The sequence below is a fragment of the Protopterus annectens genome, chromosome 4.part1 (assembly GCF_019279795.1).
Source record: "Protopterus annectens isolate FY-2018-M chromosome 4.part1, PAN1.0, whole genome shotgun sequence".
NCBI lineage: Eukaryota > Metazoa > Chordata > Ceratodontiformes > Protopteridae > Protopterus > Protopterus annectens.
In genome coordinates, this window is record NC_056734.1 from 112257228 (window position 1) to 112274676 (window position 17449).

Below are 17449 nucleotides of genomic sequence, written 5' to 3' on the forward strand. Positions count from 1 at the left end.
GTCAGGCCATTCACAGAGGGACAGGGGGAAGGAGGGAGGGAAGGTTGAGTAAGAGATTAAAAAGACAACACAGATTGAACTTTATGCTAAGTACATAACTTCTTTACCTGATGTTATTTTCATTCTTCCTTGACCTGTGGGACAGAGTCTTCAGCTACAACAACCTTGTGTGGCCTTCATGGAAGGATATTCCAGAGCACTGCAGATCCAAAAGCAGCTCTACTTCTGGACATAATGCCCAGTTTGTAGTATTTTTTATTATTTATTTATTTTTATTTTACATTTGTTAACCGGGAAAGTCCGACTGGATACATATCCATTTTCAGCGGAGGCCCGGGGAGAAAAGCTCCAAGTAACAGATAAACATTTAAAATGCAGGTTACAGTGATATTTAGCAATTTAAAAAAGATAAAAAGACAAAAACAAAATAGGTTACATATTTCAGAAAAAGTACAAAGTAAGGTAACATTTAGATATGAGAAAGACAACAACAAAGAGGGAGATGGAAAGAAATATAAAGGGAAAAATAAACATATAAGAGAAGTGTGGGTATAGGAAAAGGAAGATCATTAAGAAAGAAAGGAAGAATGAAATAAGAGAAGGGTAGGCTAGGTAGGAAGCAGCAGAGGCTGAAAAGGAGGTTATAGTCCTGATAAAGGAAGCTAGAGAGATATAAAGGGGTAAAAGAATGTAACTGAAGGAGGGTAAGGAGAGAATAAAGGGGAATTACATTTGAGAGCTAAGATGGATTAATAGATTCTTTTGAGTAATGTTGGGTTTGATAGGGACTAGATAAGAGTGAGACAAACTTTTTGTCATAACTCAGTCTGAATATTGTGTGGGTAGGAAATGAAGGTGTGAGAATTAGACCACGAGGCAGCTGAACAAATATCATCAACTGAAATTTTAGCCCAAAAGGCTTAGCAGCTTGCCATAGATCTGACCTTGGTGAGGTGAAGGACACCTTTGGATTCATAAACAAATGAAATGCAATCCATTAACCAAGTAGCTAAGTTGGTCTTGGTAACTGGTGTATCCTTTTTTGCATCAGAAAAAGACATGAAAAGCTGGTCAGAGTTCCTTAAAGATTTAGTTCTGTCTAGATAATACCATAACTGTCTTTGAGCATCCATCAGATGGAGTGTGTATTCTCCCTTGTTCTGGAAATGAGGAAAAAACTCAGGTAAGTTAATAGACTGGTTTATATTGTTCTCACTCGCAACTTTGAGAAGAAAGGATGTATTAGTATGTAACATCACTCTGTCCTTGTGAAAAATTAAGTAAGGGCATTTAGAGGACAGAGCTTGCAATTCAGACACTCTTCTTGCAGAAGTGATAGCCACCAGAGAAACAGTCTTCCATGATAAAAATTTTAAATCTACTTTGGTGGAGGGTTCAAAGGGAGGACGAACCAAAGCCTGCAAATCATAGGTAGATCCCAAGGAGGTGTTGGATCTTTGACAGGAGAGCGAAGAAGGAAAGTCCCTCTAAGAAAAGCCTTGAACAACTCTGATGAGGCCAAAGAGGATGCATTTTCTCAGATATGAAAATTCAAAATGGTTGTCAATTGTACTTTTACAGTGGAATGCCTGGCCCCTCATATAAAATATGAGCAAGAAAATATAGGACTGCTGGGACAGGAGGGGTAAAAGGCACTAATTTCTTCTGTTTAGCCCAAATAGAAAATCTTTTCTATTTGCTCTTGTAAATTCTTGTAGTCGTAGATTTGTGGGAGGAGATCAAAATGTTTTGTGAGGATGAAAGCCTGGCAGATCAAGCCATCATTGGAATTGGAGAAACCAGGTGGTTAGTTTCAGACCTGGGAGATCGGAATAAATTTAACTGATGGATGGGATAGTAGATCTGAATGAGGTTTGAGTATCCACAGAGGGCAAATCAGATGAGACCAAAGGAAGGTGAACCATATTTGCAAAGGCCAAAAGGGGGAAATGAGGATTACTTTGCTCTTCAACCTGAACGCTTTCTGAAGAAACTTGAGGATCAAGGACAGAGGAGGAAAGGCATAACGTAATCCAGGAGGCCAAGCATATACCACAGCATCCCTGGGTGACTGCTCCTAAGGTGAGATCAAGGGGAACAAGCTGCTGCGCTTGTTGTAGGGGGATGCGAACAGATTGCAGCAAGGTTGACCCCATTTGTAGAAGATCATGTTCACCACTGACTGATTCAGGGAACACTCCTGAGACATCAGTAAGACTCTGCTGAGCCTGTCCTCTAGAATGTTGCACTACCCTGAAATGTGTGTTGCAACCAGAAAGGGGTTGATAGAGATAGCCCACTGCCGCATTCTTATTGCTTCTCAGCACAGGGGGTAGGATCTGGTTCCCCCTTGTTTGTTGATGTACCAGACCACTGGCATATCGTCTGTTTGTATCGCAATAGTCCTTAGAGAAATGAAGCTGTGAAATGCCTGCAACGTGAAAAGGACCACTCTCATCTCCAGGACACTGATATGCAGTTTGGTCTCCTGTGACGTCCATGTGCCTTGGACCATTTGATCCAGGAATTGCCCCTTCCACCTCACCTAGGAGGCATCCATGGTCAATGCAGTGCTTGGGGAGGAAAAACAAAGGGGCGTCCTTGAAGAAATTCTGGACAGTGAAGCCACTCATGACAGTTTGATTGGATAGTTGAGGTAGTGTTGAAGTAGTGACTACTGGACTGCTAAGGTACACTGCAGAATTCTCATGTGTAGACATACTGTTGGTAACAGATTTATGGTGGCTGCCATGGAACCAGGGCCCTGAGTACTAGTTTCGCTGGAGGAACTGAGATTGCCAAGATTTGTCTGACATGTAGTCTTAAGTTTGAAATCTTTTCCAGAGTAATGACGGCCAAGATCTTGACAGTGGTCATACGAGACCCTATGAAATCTATGCTCTGAACTAGATGAAGATGGGACTGGTAGTCTCTGGCTTGAATAAGTAGATGCCTGGTTGGAGCAGTTAGCAGCCAATCATCTATGTACGGAAAAATGTGGAACCCTTGCAGTCTGAGATGAGTTGTGACTACCGGCATGCATTTGATGAACACCCTGGGGGCTGTGGTGAGACCAAAGTGAAGTGCTCTGAACGGATAATGACTGTCTCCCAGCCTGAAGTGTAGGTACCTTCTACAGCACCAGTCCTTCTTGATGTGCAATCTGCATCCTTCAGGTCCACTGAGCACATCCAGTCATCCATTTTCAGAACAGTTAGAATGGACTGGATCATGACCATCCTGAACTTTGTTTTTTTTACGACTTATTCAGGGATGTCAAATCCAAGATAGGCCTGAGGTCCCTTGTCTTCTTTAGTACTAAAAAGAATCTTGAGTAAATGCCTGATCCGATCTGATTTGGCGGGACTTCTGCATGACTCTTTTTTGTAGTAGCTTTGAGATCAACTCCTCTGCTTTTCTGTGACTGGATGGAACATCCAGGAGGGAAGTCTTTGGTTTGGGGAGTTTTGAAAAGGGAATGAAGTATCCTCTGGATATGTTCCTTTGCACCCACCTATCATTTGTGATGGTTAGCTAGGCTTCTGGGTGCAAGGATAAGTGCCCCCCAACTGCCTCCACAGAAAGACAGCCGGACAACCCTCAGAAGCACTGCAAGGGCCTGTCTGAGAAAGAATCCTGAGACCCTTGATTTTGTGGACCCCTTCTGCAGCATGGGTGGCATCTATCATTGTAACCAATTCCCCCTCTGTCTCTGGGGGAATGTTCTCCCTGCAACTCCTGAAAAGGGCCCTGAGATTTCTTGAATCACAGCCCCCCCCCACTGATTCCTGGAGAAGGATCTTTGGGAGGGTTAGAAAAACTGATTCTGATAGCAGACAGGGTCTTTTCATCTTTCTCGTTACGGGAGAGTGTTTCTCAAACAGTGGGCCTAAATAAAGAAGATCTGTCAAAAGGGGCACCGACAAAAGATGCCTTGAAAGGTCCTGCAAAGTCGCACAGCTGCATCTAGGCATGGCGCCTAATGGCAATGCTGGAACCAGCGGCCCATGAGGTACCCTCCACCACATGGGAGATTAACCTCATGGACACAGTGGAAACTGACTGTGGCATGGCCAGTCTAAAGAAGAAGGATTTCCTTTCCTCATCAAACATGGACTCTGGGACCAAGCTAGAAAGTTCTTTGATTAAATCCCTCTGTAGCCTAGTAAAATGGGAAAGGTAGTTTAAGGCTTGTAATGTAAAGGAAGATGAGGCAAAAACTCTCTTACTGAATCTTCCCATAGTCCTAGACTCCCTGTTAAGGGGATGGACAGACAAGCTTTCTTGGGCCAGCTCCTTCTTGGTGGCTGCTGCAACAACCACAGCATCTATTCGGATTCCCTTGGTCCAATGTGGCTGGTTAGGGGGAGCACTGTGAATTTTGTCTGCATACTTGGGTATAGGTTCTGTTGTGTCCGGATCCTTCCAAGCCCTGCTTGATACCTGATCAAAAAGTGCATCAGCAGGGAGGGAAACCCAAGATGTAGATGGGATGGACCCAAAAGCCTCCAAAAACACAGATTCCTCTGGGGTAGGGTTTTGGGAAGACCATCCACCTCTTTGGCACAGGATTTCCAAGAAGTCTCCAAAGGAGATATCCTCAGGTAGAGATCTGGGGAACTCTTTACCTTCCTTGAAATCAGTGTCTTCGGTGATGGATTCCTCAGAGGAATCCGGGTGCCTCCTTTTGCACCTTATCTTCTAAGGAATCTCCTCAGTGGGGTGTTCTGGGGAGACATTGGAAGAGATCTGGGTTCCAACAATGGAAGTACTTGCAGGCTTTGCTGAGCTGGCTGCCCGAGGGGGGCAATGGTGAAGTCTCAGAAACAGTCTACAAGGGGGTGAGAAATGGATCCAAAATGGTTGGAGTTGAGGATCTCCTGGGCATGGAGAGGACCCTCTCCACCACCTTGAAAGTAGAATGGGCCAGAGAAGCTGAAGACTGTCCTCCCGGATCTGAAACTATGATGACATAAGATACCTGAACTCCCCCAGTCCTTCACTCTAAGAGGGAAGCTGGGGCCGAGCTGTTGAACGCTGATGCTCCAAGAGGAAGTGATGGCTCTGAAGACTTCAAAGTTAAGGTCAACCCCTCGGAGCCAATGTCAATGCTTTGGCTCCGAGAGCTGCTCTGCTCCTACACAGTAAGGACCGAGTGAGTCAGGGAAGATGCCAGGGTCAAAGTGAGATCCACTATCAGCCCTGACATCTCAGTTTTTGGGTCATTCGGATCTATCAGCTCCGAAGCAGTGGGTCGCTTGGAGAAGGAGCTAAAGGTCTAAAGGGTGCCTGTCTGCTCATGGTCCTGGTAGGGGATGGGGCTGGTAAGACCCCCATCTGGATCTGCATCTGAAGAAATGCCTGATCAATCTGTCCACCTCTGATTCTGAAAAATGTGGGTAGACCTGAAAGAAGATGCTCTAGAAGGTAGCCTGGATGAGATCCTCGAAGTCCTCTCTTTATGAGGCAAACCTGTGGTAGGAGGAGGGAGCTCCAAAAGCAAAGGAGTTTGGGGCCATGGAGAGGATTGTGCAAACTTGTTTGGATCCAAAGTTCTGGGATCGGATGCCTTATGAGCCTTGGCTGGAGGCTCATCCAAAGATGAAGAAGCAGACTTTTCTGGGGAATGTTTTCTGCATTCTCTGTCTTCCCGGTGCTTTTTGGAAGGGGGTTAAGCCCCTGAAGAAGTAGAAGAACCTGCCGTCAGGGCCGAAGGAGCTAAAAGGTCCTTCAAAATAAGCTTGTTCCTCCTGCTGGCCAGTGCTGTCTGATGGAAGCCTTCACAGATGGTACAGGAGGCTTCAAGGTGAACAGGGCCAAGACAATATACACACTCTCTGTGGGCATCAGATGAGGGAATCTTGTGCCCACAGATACTGCATTTTTTTGAAACCTAAAGGTTTCTCAGACATCCCACAACTTTAATGCAATTCCCACCAAGAGCATGGCAGCAGATGTGACAAAGACAGACATAACTAAACTAGTTTTTTTTTTGTTATATATAAACATAGAAAACTAACAACAAAGAACAAACTGGGTAAAACAGCAACTGAACGGCTTAAAGTCCACTTAATCCACCACAACAGATTATATGATAAACCAAAACAAGATTTAATGTAAGTGCTTTCGCTGGAAAAATGTTCCAGCTTCTTCAGACTACAAACAGTAAAATACTTAAAAAAAAAAAACACCTTTTAAAACAATTCAAAAAATGAACTGCCAGTAGAGTTCGTTACCCCTCCTGATGTCATACACAAGCATTTAAGAATTAAAGCTACAGGGTGTTACTCCAACTTAAAACACACTAGGATGCTACCTCACAACACCATCATTAAAGAAAATAAAGAATTTTTTTAAAAAGTCTTTAAGTGGGTATGGTTTGCATACATCGCAAAGCCTTTGTTATTGTTCTAGTAGTTCTTCAAAATATTCTTTTAAAGACCAAGCTGTTGGTCTCACATATCATAGTTTACTTCATAAAAATATAGTATATTACATCTGTGAGCGACTTAACACAGCCGTATCTCGACCATGTAATGGATATAATTTTAAGGTGTTATTTATAGTACACAAATTCAGTATTGTCGTTATTGTTATTTTTAAAAAAAAAAATTCTTTATTTTCTTTAATGATGGTGCTATGAGGTTGCTTAAGCATTCTAGTGTGTTTTAAGTTGGAGTAACCCCCTGTAGCTTTAATTCTTAAATGCTTGTGTATGACATCAGGAGGGGTAACGAACTCTATTGGCAGTTCGTTTTGTGAATTGTTTTAAAAGGTGTTTTTTCTAAGTATTTTACTGTTTGTAGTCTGAAAAATCTGGAACATTTTTCCAACGAAAGCGCTTACATTAAATCTTGTTTTGGTTTATCGTATAATCTGTTGTGGTGGATTACGCGGACTTTAAGCCGTTCAGTTGCTGTTTTACCCAGTTTGATCTTTGCTGTTAGTTTTCTGTGTCTGTTATGGCGAGTGGCTTGGGTTCACCCTCACAACTTCTCTTTACTCAAGAGAATGGAAGTAACAATGTACCTTCGGGCTCCCTGGAAGCGAATGCTACAGGTAACCTCACCATTTTGGTGGAGCAATTGTTAAAGAAAGTAGACACCTTGTCACAACGTTTGGATGCTAATACAGGGCAGTCGGCCCTTGCAGGTGCGGATGCACCTAGTAGCCAACAATTTGAACACCCTCAACCTCCTCATTTCAATCTCATGGATGGCAACAGAGCAACTTTGGTTCTTCAAAACCACCCACAAGGAGTGAGCGAAGACGGCCGAACGGGGTCAACTATTCAGGGGCAACTTAATCCACATGGCAGTAATAGAATGGGTGAAGTGCAGAGAGTTAGTGATGTCCCAACAACTGAAGTATTTCTGAGACAAACTTATTTTTTTAATACTAATGTTGTCAATGATGGGGCTAGCAATAACAGTAATATAAGCTCCATGGTGGGGTTGTTAAATGAATTTGACCAAAAATTATATAAATGTAGGAAACTTCAATTGGAAGTTTCTTACATAGAAGAATGCATCGATAAAAAAATTATTCCAAAAGGATTACGGCAGTGGTGATACCCGGTTGGGTTAGTAAATGGCTCACCGGTCAATTTGGAGCTTAAAACCCTATTTGACAAACAAGGTCTGGAATTCCTTAGTATTTTAATCTGGAATTCCTTAGTATTTTAATCAAGAACTATGTGGAACAGATTGCTATGCTTAGAAATGATTTAATAACACTAGAACAAAATATTGTTGCTGCAGATGAATATGATAGATACAGATTTGAATATGCACGCATATTCAGCAGTATTGAAGCTAGTCTTATTAAGAATGTTGAAACTATAAAGAAGAAAATAATTAGAGACATGAATGAGTATTCAAAAGGTTCTGCCTATCCAGCCCCTCCACCTAGCACTAACACCAGTCTCAATGGGGTTGGGTTTGAGTCATATTGGGCAGACTAATGTTAATGAAAGTAATCATAATGAGTCCATGAATGGTACGGTCAATGATGGTAGCCCATGGGTTCGCCGTAGTGAACGAATCAGGAATAATCAGCAACGACAGGTGCCTCAGTATATTGCCCAAATGGAAGGCACTACTCTTGCTGGTCATAGTAATAACTCTAATCACAATAACAACCCTAATCAGGGTTTTCAGTTGAACAACGAAGTGCAACAACAACAATTTTCGAACCGGCACACCAACAACAGGAGGCAGGGCCAGAACAGGAGGCAGCAAGATCAGAGGGATTTCGCCACATGTCCTGGTAAGCACCGAGGGGGACTTTAAAATTTTCAACTTTAGTTCACTCCGGGTGGATAAGGATATGGTCAACTTCTTTTCTAAAGGGCTGACTTTTGTTCCTGACAAAAGGGCCAATTTGGTCAAAACCATTATAGACCTTAAACTTTTCGTTCATAAGCTCAATCTTTCACACCTTATGGGTTCCAATTCCACACTGACTAATAACTTAAAGGCTTCCAGCTTGTTTAACCCACAGCTGCAAGACACTCTAGCTTTGTTTGAAAAAGCTTGTGAAATTGATTTCAGAAGGTTGCTGGTGAACAATACATGGTATGCCAATAAGTGTAAGAACATCAACAGTGAGGAACTGGCATTTATTGATTTGTTAAATACATGTAAAGTGCGAGTTATGAAACCCGATAAGGGTGGTGGTTTAATATTCATGGATCAGCATGATTATGTAAGCAGAATGCAAGTCGTCTTAGACAGTATAGTGTATGAACAGGTTAGTCTTAACCAAGTGAATGGAGCCTACAGGTCAATCAATAACACCCTCAATGATTTATTTTTGGAAGGGAGTATTGATATTGATAGTCTACACTACTTAATACAGGTCAATCAATAACACCCTCAATGATTTATGTTTGGAAGGGAGTATTGATATTGATAGTCTACACTCCTTAACTATGCCAGCACCCATTATTCCAAAATTATTTGGGACTCCAAAGATCCACATAGACCTCAACAATCCATCTTTTAGACCGATAGTAGATGGTAGAGGGTCTATCACATATGCGTGTGTGAAATTTGTGGATGTTAAGTTAAAACCTATTGTTAGATCTGAGCCTCAAATATGCCATGATTCTTGGCATTTTCTTGAGAATATAAACAAGATAGTTTTTGATGACAGTTTGTTATTTGTCACAGTGGATGTTAAAGATCTGTACACCGTTACTCCCCAAAAACTTGGTGTAGAATGGGTTAGAGAATTTCTCCATCTCAGGGGGCTTGACAACAAAGACATCAATGTCATAGAGATTTTGTTAGAGTTAGTTTTGAATAACAACTTTTTATTTTTGAGAACCAGTTTTTCTTGCAGAAAAGTGGGGTAGCCATGGGGGCCTCCATGGTAGCAGTTTTGCGAATAGTGTGATGGCTTACTGGGAAAGCGTATTCTTGTTTAACAATTTAAAATTTAGAGAACATGTTACTTGGTATACACGTTACCAAGATGACATGTTCCTAATTTGGAAAGGTGAAGCAGTTTTAATTCAAGTATTTATAGATGAGATCACAAAGTTTACGAATTTTCTTGAATTCACCTACCAAATAGGTTATGATGAGATAGATTATCTTGACATTCACCTTTCCAAAGATACCCTGAATAACAGATTTAGGACCACCATTTTCCGTAAGCCCACATATTCTAATGCATTCCTACATTTTTCAAGCTGCCACCCCTTGCATCAAAAGAAAGCAGTAGTCAAGGGGCAAACAGTAAGGGCAGCAACAATGGTTTCTAATTTTGATGACTTCATTAAGGAATGTGATTTGTTAAAATCTATGTTTAACAAAAGGGATTACCCTCAGGCGTTCACTGAACTCAATTTCAATGAAGTTATTAACAAAAGACGCACAGGCTACTTTTCCCCTTTGGTTTCGAAAGGTTATGATGTCCGTTTTGATGAGCCACAATTGGAGATGGAGATTAATTCTTCCCAAGTTCCCACTGATAGGCAGGTCATTAGATTCTTGACAACCTTCTCTTTGGATTCTCATTTTGTCAAGGAAATCATTATTAAAAACTGGGGGTTTATTTTAGATGACCATGCATTAAGAAGAACTTTTGGTCACATGCCCCAGTTTACTTATAGAAGAGGTATAAACTTGAAAAATTTAGTAGAGAATCCCAAAAAAATAGTGAAGGTACACACAGGCATGTTTAAATGTGGTAGATGCCATCAATGTAACTATGTTAAAGTTACAAGAAAGATAATTATTAGAGATAGAGAATATATATTGGATGCTAAATTCAATTGTGATTCTCAAGGGGTGGTCTACGCAGCTGTCTGTGACCACTGTGAGGCTTTCTATACAGGGAAAACTGAAAAGAAAATTAAACAAAGAATCTATGAACATGTATATAGTATAAATTATTCTGTCATCACGAATGCCCTAGCTACACATATCGTGGATTGCCCAACACATAGGTTTTTGTTTGTAGTGTTAGAAAAAATAGAAATTTAAGAGGGAGTCCCTGGGAGCTGGCATTAGAAGAAGCTGAACTTACCTGGCAAATTCGGACAGGTTCGCACACCCTACTGGGGTTAAATGAAGCCCTGTCCATTAAGTGCCTGCTTAAAAAGAAGGCTTTGGCTAGGTGAATAGTTTAGTGTTAGGAGAATAGGTGGACTTAAGGCATACACGATCCATCACGTAGGTTTGTAGTCTGTTAATATTACCTGCTTAGTCCACAGTATCAACAATGTGTAGTATCTCATATGTGCCTAAATGTTGGTGATTTAAACTGTGTTGTAATGAGGGCTTTAAGTGGGTATGGTTTGCATACATCGCAAAGCCTTTGTTATTGTTCTAGTAGTTCTTCAAAAAATTCTTTTAAAGACCAAGCTGTTGGTCTCACATGTCATAGTTTACTTCATAAAAATATAGTATATTACATCTGTGAGCGACTTAACACAGCCGTATCTCGACCATTTAAAGGATATAATTTTAAGGTGTTATTTATAGTACAGAAATTCAGTATTATCGTTATTGTTATTTTTATTTTTAAAAAAATTCTTTATTTTCTTTAATGATGGTGCTATGAGGTTGCTTAAGCATCCTAGTGTGTTTTAAGTTGGAGTAATACCCTGTAGCTTTAATTCTTAAATGCTTGTGTATCACATCAGGAGGGGTATCGAACTCTATTGGCAGTTCGTTTTTTGAATTGTTTTAAAAGGTGTTTTTCTAAGTATTTTACTGTTTGTAGTCTGAAGAAGCTGGAACATTTTTCCAGCTAAAGCGCTTACATTAAATCTTGTTTTGGTTTATCATATAATCTGTTGTGGTGCATTAAGTGGACTTTAAGCCGTTCAGTTGCCATTTTACCCAATATATAAACATAGAGTTAGAGGGTAGGCTACAGAAGAGTGCAAGGGAGACTACACCAAAATAGAAAAACCCACTTAACTTACAACTGAAGAACAAAAACTTTTTTTTTCTCATCAGAGCTTGAGACAATGGACCAGGATTCTTCTCCTCAGAGTGTGAAATGAGATCTGAGGTAACTGGGGGGGGGGGGGGGGGGGTTGAGGTATTGTGGGTAGGGGAGGAGCTCAAGCTTCGGAGCCTAAGCTTTTGTAAGTGGAAGAGTTGAATCAGAGGTCGGATCCGAAACCCACAGGTCGAGGAAGAATGAAAATGACAACATCAGATTGTTCCTCGTAAAATTTTTAGTTTTCTGTAAAACCAAAATGATAGACATCCGTGTTTCAGACATCATATCCTTAAGGAAAATGCATGCAAAATAAGACCTGCTAATGTAGCAACTTTTTAAGTTTGTAAAAGCATTAACTGAAATCTGTCCCTGATTTTATATCTTTGTTACTCCCATTATTTTTGTTGATTCAAATAATGAAGAATTTTTTTACTCTCTCCAGACTTTTTGCTCTAAGAGGTTGAGAAGAATGGTCAGGCAAAGTGTAGGTTAATGAAAAAAAAATCTGTTCTTGAGTGAATTGGCGTGATAGTTTAAAATCATCCCTTATTTACATCCTTCGCCCACCCTCCCACTTCATGTAAAAAGTGGTAAACTTCAGTGTGGAGCCAGCACTCTTAACTAACAATCCCATTGGTTAGTCAATCAAGATGGCACAGCACAAAATATGACTGTGTGTCTTAATGTAAACAAGTGCGTGAAATGGCTTGTGCAAGGTAGAAGGCCTTAGAAGGATATTTCAGTAAGAGGGGCATGAGTAGTATTTTTAACCTAGTTGTAACAGAAGTACTTCCATAAAAAATTAATTGGAGCAAGAAAAGTATTTATAATGTGCTCGTGCTTAGGACTGAGTGCAGGAACACAAACAGTTACCAAGATTATGAGCTTAACCAACAGGAACATCAAATGTAATAAGAAAACAGCAACTTGTGCAGAGATGAGCCTGGGTTTCTACTCCAGAAAGCAAGACAGAAGCATCTAACTCTTCATGAAATTAAATAAATAGATAAATAAAAAAAAAAAAGTTGTAATGCTGTTGTGAGCATTCCCAATTCTATAAAGGGAAAAAAGTACAAGAAGTTAAAAGTCACTCTGATCTTTTCCTACAAGATGATGATTTGTTCAAGAAAAATCACAACCATTCAGTTAGTCTGTGTCCCAGCCTTCAGCCAATACTTCTTCTTCGACCAAAGCTAAATGGTTAATTATTGTTAAACTGTCAGAATAACTATTATATTACATTACCTTTGCCTGATGCAGAAGCATATAACAAGTTAAGTCTGTCCTTAAAGGGCATTTTTTTAGGTCCTTTCTCCATTCTGCTCTGCCAACCATCAAGCAATCTTCTACTGGACTGAAGCCCATTCATTCCCTAGTGGAATCTTCCCTTGTCCAGGGAGACAGTGGGGTGCTTGCAGCTCTTGCCAGGATCCTAGCAATTGCAGTATTTTGCATGAAAGGACTGACCCAACCACCCTGGGTGGTGATGTTGGTTCCTACCACACCATTATGGACCACATGCACCCCCTCTAATAGATTGCACTGTGCTTCCTTGCACATGGCCGGGAAAGGCTATCATAATCACCTTGGGTGGCCATGCCCACATCATCCCTACACCATCCTCATCTTCAGCAGTGATTGTGCTGCAACAGCAGGCTGCCTGGAATGGCCGAGATCCACCCACTCCCACTAAGATGGGCAAGCCCATCCTCCTATCCTGCACCATCAGGTGCCTGGGTAGCTAAATGAATCTGTGTCACTGGGGCACTATGGAGTATGATGGCTTTTTCCCTCTATACCACTAGTGTGATTGTCCATAAAGTTCATTTAAAATTTTATCTCTCTGCTGCACTGCTCTTATCCTTTTCCCACAAATTCCATGGACATAAACTTACATCGCATCTGGATAAATGCAACAGCGTTCCACATGGGCATGAAATGCCAATTGCTGGAATGACTAGCTGTGAAATATATGCATCCAGAAAGACTCACACTCTCATTTCTGTGTTTGATTGCAGAAGCCGATACAATGTTTTATCAAGGAGTAGGGTTTACCATTATCCTCCTTAAAATGTACATTTCCCCGATCTACATGTTACAGTTCCTGGCTCAGGTGAGCTGACTGATGTGCCAGTTCTTAGCAATAAGCTACTGCTTACTTATGTGATTTCAAATTCAGTACGATCTTGCAATAAGATAATACTCTCAAGATCATTATAAAGTTCTACCAAAAGCTGTACTGACATCAGTCAGCAGGGCTGTTTTAGTACTGGTTGTTAAGCCTGATATTAGAATAAGAGCTAACAACAAAAAGGAGGGAGCATTAGCAGTCCTGGATCCTGGCTGACAAACCAGGATCTCCATAGTACTCAAGTATGTTACTTGCAGAACTACTCCAATTCATATTTAATCTGCTCATACTGGTTAATGCGTTCTGTATTACCACTAAGTATCTGGTCAGAACAAAGATAAATGTCTCCTAATGTTTTATTCTATCTTCACTAAGGGGAAAAGAAACATGATTCCACTACTTCACCTCATCAAACAAAAACACACTTGGCACATCTGTATACCAAAGCACTTTTCAGCGATAATCAGATTCTCTAGGTGAACATTCAGGTTTGATTTATTTTCACCAGATTTCACTCAAGTCTGTCTCATTAAGATATCACACATTTGCCTGTAAATTGCTTGTACACAAAACGTAAATCACTGGCATTTGCAGGTATGACAGTTAAACTGGTCAAGGAAGATGAGTTGGTTTAAATAACTTTGCAAACACTGAATGCCTGCTTCTGATTTACTAATAAATGCTGCTTTTATGTTAGCCCAGGTTTATAAAAACACTTACAATGCCACATAATCCCTTTTGGGTTCCATTCCAAGCCAAAGGGGAAGCAATTCTACATGTAGTTTCCCTTACAGAAGGGTTCACTTGTTCAGCCAGGCTTGTGGGAGAGGGGAAGCAGAAAGAGTTAGCAATGTCAATTTCAGTACCCACAATTCAGTACTGCTGTTGTGACTGGGCTTTAGTATATATTAGATAAAAAAGCATATATATATATATATATATATATATATATATATATATATATATATATATTACACACACACACACACACACACACACACACACACACACACACACACACACACACACACCTTGGAAAAAAGCAACCAGCTCCTTAGCAACCCAGAGTTTCAGTCTGCTGCATTAACTGAGACGGCTTGATTTGAGTTGTATTTTGTAAACTATAAGTATGAAGCTCTTAAAGTCTGGTATTACTGTCTGATTTTACATGAGATACAAGAAACATAGTAGGAACAAATTCAAGTATAGTTGCAAAGGACTTCAGGACAAACCTGCGAGGATAGGGTTGCCACCTTTTCAAATGGCCAAAGTGGGACATTTTCGGGAGAAACATCAGATTTTACAGGCCGACACACACCCACGGTCAGTACAAAGGATAGGACTTAACGTTTTTGTCTAAATAAAAGCTTATTCTTGTAGCATTTTAGTTGCTTATTCTGTTTCTTATAACATTTAGGTATTTCAGATACAGAATAACTGTTTTATGCAACTATTACATAAAATATAGGAAATAACTCTGTCCTAAAATCTCAGGACATTTGCCATTTTTAACATTTTTTGTCAGGACACAACTGCCCAAAGCGGGACTGTCCCTTGCAAAGTGGGACAGGTGGTAACCCTATGTGAGGAACACTGGATGATAGCAGGGAGATTTTTTCATTGCAACTCCCATGCATTTAAAAAAAGCTCATAGAGTAACAGATGAAAGAGCATTATGGTGCATTTTATGAACTATAAGTAGAATGAAACTGTAATCGCTGGTATTACTAACTATAATCATCCATGGATGCATCAGATATGTTATGTCAACACAAGGACAAGTAAGAGGCAGGGGTGTGTGTGTGTGTCTCTCTGAATGTGTGCATGTGTGTGCATGGGAAAGTGAATGGGGTGGGGCTGCATGTGTCAATGTGATGTGTGGGTTGTCAGAGGGGCTTACCTCAGGAAAATGCTGACACTCACTATATATATATATATATATATATATATATATATATATATATATATATATATATAGATATATATATATATATAGATATATAGATATATATACACACACAGACACACACACACACAAACATGCTTGAAAATGATATATGCAATTATGTATAAATTAGAAAATTGGTATTGCCTACACTTGGTTATTTCTCTTTAGCAAAGTAGTTCACTGAGACCACTTAACCACTTAAACATACCAAAAATTGGTACATTTCAATATCAACCTGTTCTTAGTTAGCAGATAAATCCTTTGCAGATTTTTTTAATTATCTCACATAAAATAACACCTCAAAAATTTCAGACTGCTAATTTATAAACAGCAGAACAGTCCTTCATACAAGTTGAGTAATCTCATAATATTTGTGAAAGTAATAGGTAACAATACAAAAATGTCTCCAGAGTTAAACTGAAAAGCAGTAATGCTTCAGTTACTGGGTACTTAGAAACTGTAACAATACTATTCATCTAGAATGCAACGTTTCCAGTAATATAAACATTTTTTTTTCTTATGTAATAGGAAGTGCTGTTTAGAGCCTAGCTTAATTACCCAGAGTAAGTTACGCCACTCACTGGTATGAATATGAAAGATCTGATTAACACAGGAACAAAAATATACTACTGCCAACCAGACATACATTTCTGTAACAGAACAACTGCCTCATACTTTCTCATTTTATTATCCTGCAGTCCAGCTCCAGTGAAAGACATTTTTCAGTACTGACAAATGCTTGCTATGTATGCGTGATTGTGTAGAACAGACCCTCCTGCATGTAATGGGCATAGAAATGCTTTGCTGTTCAGTCTGTACAACCTACCTGCACTTGACCATGTTTTGTTCAAAGCAGAAATGACTGAGAAATCTTGCATAATACAAGTGCATGACAGCATGTTCCTTTCCACCAATATACAGATCTACAGGCATCCAGTAGTCCACCAAAGCTTTGTCAAATGGTCTACGACAGAAAAAAGAAATGTTAACTTGATTAAGCGAGTTTATAATCACACTTTGAGATTTTGTTTTCATTTAATTCTGACTGACAACTGCAAGAAAAATGACGTGTACTGCAGGAATTTCTTTGCCCACTTTTTTTCAACTATATAACAAAGGTGTTCTTCATTCTGTATAATGGTGAAAACTTAATAATGCCAGCGTACCTGGAACAGACAGCTAATCTGTGCAATTCTAAAGCATTAAGGAAATGAGACGATCTAGACCATGATGCTGGCTGCTGCTGTTCAACTGTTATAGTAGACCATGATGTTGGCTGATGCTGTTCAACTGTTATAGAACAATCCAGGATAACTAGTGTCTTACCTTATGACTCATTGTAGCAGGCATCAATCAGCAGCACCATAACATCCTCCACTGGGAAATACAAAACTGGAAAGTCGAATAAGCCTAAAAACAGAGCACGTTGCTTTTTTGATTCTTCAAAACGTCCAGAACTATAGTTTTTATTCTTAGAGACATACCACAAATACTTAGTAACAAAATCATAATTACTGGGATCGTATAAGAGTACTATTAATTATCCAAAGCATGCCAAATGATCTGTTAGCCCATGTGTGGGTGTCGGAGGGGGAAAGATGTGGCAGCAATGATCACTTTTCAGAAAAAATGCCAAAAAGTGCATAGTCATCCCCTTTGGGAAAAACAAAGTGCCTACAATTTACCACATAGGTGGTAATCCATTAAGTACGGAAGAAGTAATTAGGGATTTGGGAACCCAAGTAGATAGCAATCTCTCCTTTGACAATCACATTGCCATAGTGGTTAGAAAGACCTTCTATATAGCCCACCTTATCATGAAAGGGTTCACATCTAGATCAAGAGAGGTCATTGTGCCCCTCTACTCATCACTCATCAGGCCCATAATTGAATACAATGCCCCATTT

At 40.0% G+C, this 17449-nt stretch overlaps 1 protein-coding gene across 1 annotated transcript in view; it reads right to left on the bottom strand.

Moving 5' to 3' along the window:
• Positions 1-17449, bottom strand: part of LARS2 (leucyl-tRNA synthetase 2, mitochondrial) — a 1850943-nt gene that overhangs the window by 612967 nt on the left and 1220527 nt on the right. Inside the window, exon 13 of the mRNA XM_044070015.1 lies at positions 16369-16506. Coding sequence (XP_043925950.1) covers positions 16369-16506 — 138 coding nt within the window. The remainder of the gene's footprint in view (positions 1-16368; positions 16507-17449) is intronic.